Source organism: Pocillopora verrucosa, chromosome 10, assembly GCF_036669915.1.
Source record: "Pocillopora verrucosa isolate sample1 chromosome 10, ASM3666991v2, whole genome shotgun sequence".
In the NCBI taxonomy this organism is placed as follows: Eukaryota; Metazoa; Cnidaria; class Anthozoa; order Scleractinia; family Pocilloporidae; genus Pocillopora; species Pocillopora verrucosa.
The window spans coordinates 15,021,735-15,032,374 of NC_089321.1; the positions used below are offsets into that span (position 1 = coordinate 15,021,735).

At 38.3% G+C, this 10,640-nt stretch overlaps 1 protein-coding gene across 1 annotated transcript; it reads left to right on the plus strand.

The window, feature by feature from the left end:
- Positions 1-1,029: 1,029 nt before the first annotated feature.
- LOC131796324 (putative N-acetylated-alpha-linked acidic dipeptidase) lies at positions 1,030-7,220 on the plus strand. Its single transcript, XM_059113905.2, has 5 exons — positions 1,030-1,545; positions 4,071-4,284; positions 4,396-4,593; positions 4,987-5,281; positions 5,656-7,220. The coding sequence occupies exons 1-5, from the start codon at positions 1,262-1,264 to the stop codon at positions 6,960-6,962; spliced, it is 2,298 nt and encodes a 765-aa protein (XP_058969888.2). The 5' UTR covers positions 1,030-1,261; the 3' UTR covers positions 6,963-7,220.
- Positions 7,221-10,640: the final 3,420 nt, after the last annotated feature.

Below are 10,640 nucleotides of genomic sequence, written 5' to 3' on the forward strand. Positions count from 1 at the left end.
TACTAGGCAAAAATGCGGGAGCGATCTTGAATAATTTTTCCATGCAATTGAAAATGGCAAGGAGTAATGTATAGAACTTTTTACTCGTTGAGTGGAGGTGTTCGTCATACACAATGCTGGCAACATTTGAGTCGAATTATTTACTTTTTGACATGGTTATCTTGCCCACAGTAAACGGAATTTGTCAATGTAATGTTGTATCGCATAAACAAATCTGAAGTGGTTTAACGCGGCAGGGTGGTAATACAAACATGGCAATGAAAAACTTACGTAAGCCGTCTGGATAAACAACATTTAACATCCAAGTGGTGGAATTTAAAATTAGATTTAAGTCCATAGCGACCCATAACCTCTTTTAAATTCTGTCGATAAATGACCTGAAAAACCACCACACTTTACAACTCGCTGCCAAAGTTGTCCTCAACTTATCATTTGGTGAATAAGTCTGTACTTCGCTCGGCATTCTCGGATGCAGTGAATGATGTGCAGAAAGAACACCATTCTTGGGATTAAGAGAATTCAAGTGCAAAGGATTCTAGAACATACATGCTGACAATCACGAGATAATGTTACACGTCATATTTTTTACTTTGTTCTTATTTTTCAGAGGAAGTCGATATCCTCGCTCCACGTTCTTTATCTCCGTTGGTAAAAGATAAAATAGTGATTTCAGATAAGCGATAACATTTATTGCTTACGGTTATCCTAAAAAAAGTGTTACTCTCTCAATTGCCGACTGCTATTCACAAGCAAGAAAAAAAATTTAGGTTTTTCATTAAGATCAATGTCTGCTACGTACGTCAGCACTTGCTTGTTAAGCAATATATCATAGTTTTGACACACCACACACGTAAATGTTGCTTCTCGTTGTTTACAGGATATGCTAAAGAGAATTTCTTAGTAAAAGAGCCCTTTGGTTTGCATGAGTATGATACTTCTTTTTTTTTTTACGTTAAAACACATTTCAAACGTTTATTTACAACTAGGCGGCTTAGGAAGGATTTATTCGATACGTTTGGTTAACAAGTACGTAAGTGGTTGACGAAACAAGATAAATGCCTAGGGGAACATTATTTTCATTTAAAACATATGACCTGAAGCTTGTGAATTAAGCAATTCATTTTAAATGACAGAGTTCTTGTTAGCTGACTTCCTTTAATTAAGGTTCACCGTAAACCGCAACCAATTGATCAGCCTTCGTTCTCGGCAAGCGCGTTTTTGAAGAGCTGCCTTTGGGTGTTACATTAACCACACTTCACAAATGGAATTGGCTAGCTCCAAACTTCACTTATCAGCGTCAGTCTCATCTGAAATTAGTTTTGGAGGATCTCGTCCTAAAAAGAAGCACATTGTTTTGATCGTATTGTTCATTGGGATTATTTCAGCATCGGGCGGTTTTCTTCTTGGATACTTTTTGAAAGGTGATAAAGGGAGAGACAGCCCAAAGACTAAAGACAAAAGTGAGACAAACCCTCTCAACGGCGATGAAGCTTTCAGCCACTTTAAGAAGAATGTAAACACCACAGAGCTCGAGGAAACCTTGAGGTATACTTCTAAACCATCAATGATGTTATATTAAGGCTTGAATTCGGGTCCCTGTTGTTTGACGCAAATGTAACAAAATTGCAATGGTTTTATTTTCTTCGATAATAGTTTGCTTGTTTTATTCGTTAACTAAATTTCACTTATCGGCCACAAACTATGGAGGATATGTTAATCCGTATGTGGAATGCTAAAAGTAATAATGCGCCTTTCTGCATTATTTTCCTTCTGTAGCTAACCTATAAGTATCGTATCCTCGCTGATTTATCACCCGCGGGTCAAAATATGATTAAATTTATATAATTGCGAACAGACTCTTTAAGGGTATGAAGAATCCGCCAAAATTTGCTTCTCTCCCACTTTGTGGCTTCGTAGCACCGTAGGTATAAGCGCGCAACGTATTTTAGAGACGCAGATTTTTCCTGGCTTTTCCATAGCTGTAGCTCACCTGCTAGATTAAAATCTTTACCTAATGTCTCAACCTTAGAATAGGAATAATGGAACAGATTCCCCGCAAGCTGATTCGACTGTGCTCATTCGTTCGTCGAACAGATATATTTTATTTTTGTCACTAGACAAAACAGGACTAAGAAGGCAACTAATTTCCCCTCTAAGAGGAACAAAACCCAAGACCTTCGGATTTCTAAATGCTCGCGTAGGTACAAAGGCATATGCAAGGTCCATATGTAATATGTGTCCTTCATACCGCCAGATTTAGTGATGTCGAGAGCGTAGTTTCTTTAAAATGATATGGCAAAGAATTCATGTAGATTGTAACTACTTTTCCCTACTGAAGTACCTACGTTTTTTATATCTCGCTCTCTCGCTTTTCATATATCTTAGTCTAAAGCGAAAAATAACCGAATTCGTAGTTATCTCCAAACCATAAAACTGATCGAAATAGTTTTGATATTGGAAGAGGGGGCAAGTTGAAACAGGGCTACGAATTATTCTGAGTTCTTTGACCATCTTTCATCAATTGTCAACATTTTCTCTCAGTTTTGAGGAAGTTTATCAAGTGTATAGCTTTTCTTCATGGTGACATTGCTTGAAGCTTCCATCGTCAAAACTTTCAAAACTGATTCAATTATCAAATAGATTTATTTCACCATAACTGATGACGTACTGATCGACAACCAAATTCCTTTGCTAGAATACAACGTAGACACAGGAAAGCGACTTTGACATCAATATGTCAGGAACTTCTTCCAAGTATTAAGACTGATCTCAAACATTTCCACGGGCGTTTGACTTAAAGAAAAACCCATGTTCCCACAGAGAACTCGAGTTTAAGTTTGAGTTTGGATCCTTTATAAATTTCGGATCCGTCATAAACCTTCCAGAACGCGATGGTGAGGGTATTCAGTTTGAAGGGAAAAAGTTCTCCGCATGCCGCTTTCATCAGCAATGTCGCAAATATCTTCCTGTGTGGTAAAAGAATTAATCAAAAGGTTTGCCGGTTTGTCCCGGGTTTACCACACAAATGACTCACGAAGCAAACTTTTTAATTCCATTTTAGGAAAAGAGACGGAATAACGACCTAAGCATTCGAGTTATTTAAAAAAAACAAAATTGATGGTGGAATGAAAATTTGATTACCGACATTAGCGATCATTACGTCCGTATCGATTCAAAAAATTCCTTATATATCAGATGTCAACATTGTGGATATTGATTTCATTCTTACTCTATTGACCTAATCCTTATGATATGAGGATTTAACCTTTTAGAAAGTGGAGTTTATTCGCATAACTTTACTTCGACTCTGAAATCGCAGCAATACTTGTGATTTACGGTTGGAAAATTCACTCTTAGAAGAAATATCTACTTTGATACTAATGGAAAGGACGGAGAAGCATTCGCTTTCAATTCCAAAGAAATTCCTCGATAATTATCCTTTTCCGGTGGTATAGGTTCAGTATCATCTTTAATTCTTCAAGTATTTTCTCAAAAAGTCTCCTTGTACAAAGAGTCTTTAAGGCTCATCTCCAATGTGTATCACCAAAATAAACTTGTCCAGGAAAACGTTTTCCAGGAAAAAAATATGATCTAATGTAAGTGTGGCATATCATTCATGAGTAATGGAATCCTCCTTCAATTTTATATTCTTAACAGGAGAGCTGCAAGAACTTTGGAAACCTTAATATTAGATAATTTTCTCGACACACAGTCGACGCGTTGTTTGGAGAATCTTATTGCCACCTTTGCTGAATCAAGCGTGAACTAGTCGGTGTACTAGACATGCACCGCTTGGTTTTCTAGAAGCACTTTGTATTTCTTTGTCGAAATAACATAGTTTGAAAGTGATTAACATCTCGCTTTCTTTGTATTGAGCCAAAATATTAGACTGACGTTCACCTTGACCTTCCCCTGGTCAAATAGAGAGCAGAGTTCTTGTTTGATCACGAAATTCTGATCTTGTCCATGGTTATCAGTTGACTACCAAAATAAAAAGATGCTGAGATAATATTTCTATTTATATAAAACTTTACAAGATGAATCTTACCTTGGATTCTATTGGCCCACAGGTTCTATTCCCAGGTCCCTCATATGGCTGGCGGGGAGAGACAACAACAACTGGCATATAAATTGGCTGAAAAATGGCGAGAATATGGATTTGACAAAGTCGAACTCCCGAAATACAAAGTGTTACTGTCTTATCCAGAGGATAACAACCCCAACACCATCTCAGTTGTGTCTGAAGACGGAACATTGGTCAAAACGTTTAAAGAGCAGTTAAAGGTTACATTTCTCTCTTTCCAAAATCTTTTGCTTCAAGTGTCTCTCTGCCACTTAAAAAAAGGCATTCTCTCGAATGTTCGCCAGCATGACATTTCGTTTTCTGTGAAATAGGTCTCACCTGGCCCAGGGATCAAGGCCACAAGTTGGTTTACTCCATACACTGCATATTCCAACAATGGGACTGCTGAAGGGAGACTGGTGTACGTCAATCAAGGAACTGCGAAGGATTTGCAGAAGTTGGAGAAACTTAATATATCTCTGAATGGCACCATTCTGTTGACACGAGACTTTTGGAGTTTTTTTACCTTGGTATGTGAAGTTTTCCTCTTTCTGACTACATATGCAATTGGTATATAATTCAGGATGACTCATGCGAGATGCCATTAGCGCTATTGTACAAAGACTGCACGTTGCTGTGACTTTCTATTCTGTGTTAGTCCTAGTCCTGGTTTTCGTAGTCCGACAGAATTTTTATTCAATTAAATGTTGATTTTATTTCCAGATGCTTAGGTCAAAGGTTCCATGTTATTGTAAGATATTGCACTTGTTAAAATGTATTTCCTTCAAGTCTTCTACGTTTTAGCGTCTTGATTCTCTTTGAGCCAATTTCTAACTAGGCAAGATTGTCCCACTTTTTTTTTCCACTCGCCATAAGAAATAGAACTGTTTACTTACCTATGTATTTTCTTGTTTTCTCATTAGTCTCAATTAGCCGTCAACAAAGGTGCTAAAGGGATCCTAATGTACCCAGACCCTAACATCTACGCCCCAAAAGGCATAGAAAAAAATTTCACTTACCCCAACGCACCATGGCTTTCCTCTGAAGCAGTTCCTTTGGGTGGAGTCTATGGTGAGCTTGGCGACCCCTTGTCAAAGGGAGTCCCTGCCAAAGAGGGCATCTTCCAGAAATCAAAGAAGGACTGGCACGTTGGATTGCCCATACTTTTACAACCAATATCGTATGGGACAGCACGGTCTCTATTGGAGGAAGTTGGAGGTAAGGATGAACATGACATGATTGAATTGTCCCAGATCAATGGTGCACAGATATGAAAAGCGCGAACGATGGGTAGTATGTGCTACAGCTTTGTTGGACAATGGATGGGGAAAGGTGCTCTAACTTCGATAGAAACTTTCAGTAGCTTTGTTTTATACCGTTAAGTGAGTAATATATTTAATAATCATGCATGAATGAAACGGTGAAAACCTCAGCAAGGTGTAATACTCGTAAGGTAGGCTTACGGGCTTGAAGTTACTGAGGTCAACTGCAGAACGTAAGCATTTTTTTCTATGCTTTACATTAAATTTTTTAACTCCTTTAGTCTCTTATTGTAACCCGCGATAAACCAAATATTTATCTTTCTCTACCAGTGGATGATATACCCCCAGAATGGCTTAGAGAGCTCAACCTCACGTTACAACTTAACCCTCGAGGCTCTCGAGGAAGGAACAGAACCATAAAACTGACCATCAATAATCAGCTGGTTCAAAAGACGATTTATAACGTGATCGGCACTATTAACGGCTGGCAGGAACCAGATCGGTACGTTTTCTTAGGAAACCACCGAGATGCATGGGTATATGGCGCTGCGGATGCAACCACGGGGATGGCAGTTCTGAAGGAAACAAGCAGAGTATTGGGGAAACTTATGAAGGGCGGTTGGAGACCAAGGAGAACAATAAAACTGTGCAGCTTCGGTGGAGAGGAATTTGGCCTGATAGGTTCTGTTGAATGGATGGAGGAAAACTCTTTGATCTTTAAGGAGCGAGGTGTGGCTTACTTGAACACTGATGTTCCAGTGCAAGGAAATTATGTTCTTTTGGCTCAATCTAGCCCACTGCTAAGCGACATTATATACAAATGGACAAAAATGGTTGAGGTGCCATTTGAAAAGGGTACTTATAAGTCCATATATGATGTAATGTTGGAGCGTGGACCAACGCCTTCAAACCCACATGAGCCAAAACTTTGGGCTTTCCAGTTTGCGAGCGATTACATACCGTTCTTCTTCATGGCGGGTATACCATCCGCAGATTTTAGTTATTTCTTTGGCTATGATGAGAATAAGGGTGGTTGGCAGCTTTATCCATCTTATCATACTCAGGAAGACAATTTTTACTGGGTGAAGAAATTTGCTGATCCTGAGTTTGAGATTCACCGCGCCATGACTCTACTCATGGGTGGCATGTTGTTGGATTTATCAGACTCTCAGATCATCCCTTTCAATTTATCACGACTCACGAATACTCTTCATCGAGCGTTTAATAGCCTTACGGCCTTACAATCGTCGTTTATGTGGGAAAAAGCGGTACGTGAGAGCATTTCAGCTGTAAACAGATCCATATCGAACTTCTCAAGATCATGCGATTCGTTTACGAACTTTGTCAGTGAAGTTAGTCGTGGAAAAAACGTGAATCCTCTCACAGTGCGATTGTTAAACAACCAGTTGAGCCAAGTTGGAAAACCCTTTATAGATTCCAGACTTATTACCACAAACCCTCATATTTACCTGAATGTTCTTTTCAGGGACACTTTTATAGGCGTTTTTGGAGCGTTTCAGGAAGCCAATAAAACTAATGATACCACAAAGATTCGGGAGCAACTTTCTATAGTTTCAGTAGCTATTTCCACAGCTGCTAAGATCTTAGAACCTATCAAACTTCCCGAGAAAAAATGAGAAAATGGGATCAAAAAACCGTCACCCCGGCTCCATTGACTTGCTTGACGTCCATTTGAAATGTCAGAAAGTTGCAATATGCTCCAACATAATTTGATAAAATTTTGCGAAAGCTGCTTGGTGATAATATAGAGTAAGGTCGCAGAGACCATTTTTCGAAAAAAGTAGATATAGCAATTTGTACAAATTAATAGCTAGTCGTATGTATTTAAGTTTAATTACTTCGCCATTAAAACTACATAACTTTTCCTTCATAAATAGGGATTCATTTGCCATTTTTGTGCGTTGGTTATCATTTAGTAAACTTAGAGTAGGTAATTTAAATAAACATGTAGGTAAACTGTACCTTTAAATCATCAGTCAGTTGTGAGAATTTTAAAAATCATTTGTGGTGGTTCAACATATCCCAAGGTTCTTTTCTATGGCTAAATCCAGACGTAGTTGTTTTGGATCAACTGCCTCCATAATAGGTTGAAAAAGATTAGATCAAAGTATCATATTTCACTGGAGAATAAATTTTTTATAAACATCTTCACGTTGAGGGTACTTTCCTTATGCTATTTCTGTCTAAGGATGCTAAGATTTCGGATATACTTTAGTTTGCAAAGATGAAAGATAATGATATTTATCAGAGACTAACAGTGACAGGGAGAGCAACAACGACAGTGATAGTTACAGACAGGAATAGTCACAGTGACAGGCAGTGATAGTGACAGGAAAGACAGTGACGGTTACAGTGACAGAGAGGGAAAGTGACAGATAGGGACAGTGACTGCGACATTGAAAGTGACAGGACAGACAGTGATAGTAACAGTGACAGTGGCAGTGGCAGTGGCAGTGACAAAGACAATAATAATGACAGTGACAAAGACAGGGACAGACAATGACAGTGACATTAACAGTAATAGAAAGTGACAGTTACAATGACATTTACAATGACGGTGACGGTGACGGTGACGGTGACGGTGACGGTGACGGTGACGGTGACGGTGACGGTGACGGTGACGGTGACGGTGACGGTGACGGTGACGGTGACGGTGACGGTGACGGTGACGGTGACGGTGACGGTGACGGTGACGGTGACGGTGACGGTGAAATCAGCACCATCAACTAGATATCACAAGAAATACCTGCAAAAAATACAAAAACAAACACAAAAGTACAAAGATGGGAAACTATTAACTTGAGTCTGAATATGTGGTTACGTGTGCATTCATCCTAGACATCTTTATCCTGCGTGGCAGAAGAATAGACGACGAGAAATTTAAATGCTGGCGTGTTGCAAAAGTCGATCACATGATAAGATAGGCAACCCACATATCGAGCCCCATATCAATTGCAACACTCAATGTAAATTGTGTCCGAATTGAAAAACAAATAACAACAACAATAGCAACAACACCGCTTGAAGACGGGCTCATACGTGTTCTTGACGCGAGATGCGATACCATAGGACAAGTGACACTTAAACGGTGAAGTGTCTTTCGCAGGACTAGCAGACAGGATTACCTTTAAGAATTAACGAAGAGTTTACTTTATTCTTTCCAAAATCTACTTTGGCATTCCTCCCAGTCTTTGCTACAGTCGTCAACAGATGTTTGTGTGCAGCTGTGTTTCTTTCTGTATTGACAAATAACAAAAACATTCACATGAATTCTTAAGAATGGTCCTTTTTATAGAAAATTTATTTTATCTCATAAAAGTGGAGGGAGATGATTAAAAACCTCAAATTTGCAAGTTTCTTTAGGTCAAAAATCGTTACTGTACGTACGAAGACCCCATGGACCAAATGGAGTGTCTTTAAAATCTTTGCCGTTGCAGTTTTGTAGTGTGAGTTATAACTTGATAATCTTATTGCTTCACGACGGATTTGAAGGTTTTGTTTTCCAAATATGCAAGTAATGCTCTCCTAAGAATTTCTCAATCGACAGGTTCGGAAATGCTTATTTGTTGTGTTGTTGGCGCGAGCGTTTTTGACCATTACACCTCTTATACATATAATGCACAAAGAACAAGTATTAAACACACAACATCGCCATGAAAGCAGTTACAAATTCTATTGTTTTCCTTCACCTTACTTATAGACCTGATTCGATGACAAATGTCTCATTTCGGTTTTTCTAACCTAAAGGTCTTAAAATCTAGCTTATCTAGCTAGAGGCCCCATATATTTCTGAAGAATAGACCATTCGTTCTAGCTAAATTCCATGGGATTTTCAGCCCTTGTTTCGTTCCAATGTCGTCTTCAATGGGTTATTGCTTAGGTAGAAATTTTCGTTCCATAATTTACTTACACTTCTGATCAAAATTATTAACGGTGCTTTATATGCTTTGCCGACTTTCCCATCAACAATTAGTTCTGCATTGCCACTACTATTGAACTGCGTTTAGAGAAAAAAACATATCATTACTTCTTTTGTTAACTCTAAACAATTGTCAGATACAGACTCGAAAGGAAAAACAAATTCACTTTAAACTGGCGTTACCTCACCAAAAATTTCAGAATCGTTTCCTTTTGGAAAATATAGCTTTTAAAGCGGTGGTAATTACTCTAAACGAAATTATTGTTTAACGCATAGGATCTTTATCTCACAGGCTTGAAAAGGATCATCTAATCTAGAGGAAAAAACAAAATTTGTTTCTTATTGCAGAATTAATTTGAATCGAATTGATTTTAATAAAAAGGAAATTGTAACGACTGGCTTGTCTCGTTTGTGACGTATTCAGTGCACCTCGTTTATCTTAGTAAGAAGAATACCGTTTCAGTAGGGAAAGATGTTTTTTGAGTTATCAAAAAAGTTCCACATCAGTTGGGTTTCAAAACTCTCACTTCATTTCTAAATGCTTTTGATTGGAAGGGAAATTTCTTTCTTTTTTTCTATTTTTATTGAAGGATTTTTTATTACTATTTCCTTTTTCAAGATACCTTTTTAAGAAAAAAAGCAAAATACCAAAAAACAAAGACAACAAAAATCCCCCCATCCTGACAAAATCCTTGACAGGGGGAACCTCACTAGAGACCGCGACTCTGCTTAGTGTTCAGTGTTCTAGAGAAGTCCACAACTGCGGAAACCATGCTTCATTTATGAAGTGAATAATGCGAAAGGAACATGCTCAAGGACCTGATTTTACGAATGGATCGGGACCTAACCAATCCTCGGTCGCTCCGAGATAAACTCCTTGGCTGCGCCGTGTAAATGGCTAACTGATCTGCCACAAGCCAATTGGGTTTTTCAAGCACTCAAGTTGATTTCAGTCATTGTAAAGTGCTATTGGATAGCCATAGAAATAGCGCTATATTAATAAAGTATTATTATAAGTATTACAGCACTGTCACCGTCACCGTCTGTGTCACTGTTATAGCCACTGCAACAAATTTTGATCCATATTGCTTCATTGGGGCCATTGCCTTTCCCGAATAGCACAACCCTTTGATTCTATTTTCCAAAACATTATTGTTATAAGCTCAATTCGAACTGGTTATGGTAAAAACTACTTACTAAAAAGCTATTTCAAGGATAAAGTTGTTTTCTTGTGGCTGCTTCCCTCCTGTTTCGACCTGATGAATAAAACCTCTACACGCAGTTATAAAATGTAGTGGATTTTCATGAACTCTACTTATAAATTGAGTTTGGTTTGTTGTGCGAACCAAATCATTTTATTTCGTAAGTGAAGACC

Coding starts and splice junctions, on each gene's coding strand:
- LOC131796324 (XM_059113905.2), top strand. CDS start 1,262: ATGGAATTGGCTAGCTCCAAACTTCACTTATCAGCGTCAGTCTCATCT. Junction 1,546..4,070: donor GAGCTCGAGGAAACCTTGAG/GTATACTTCTAA, acceptor ATTGGCCCACAG/GTTCTATTCCCAGGTCCCTC. Junction 5,282..5,655: donor TCTATTGGAGGAAGTTGGAG/GTAAGGATGAAC, acceptor TTTCTCTACCAG/TGGATGATATACCCCCAGAA.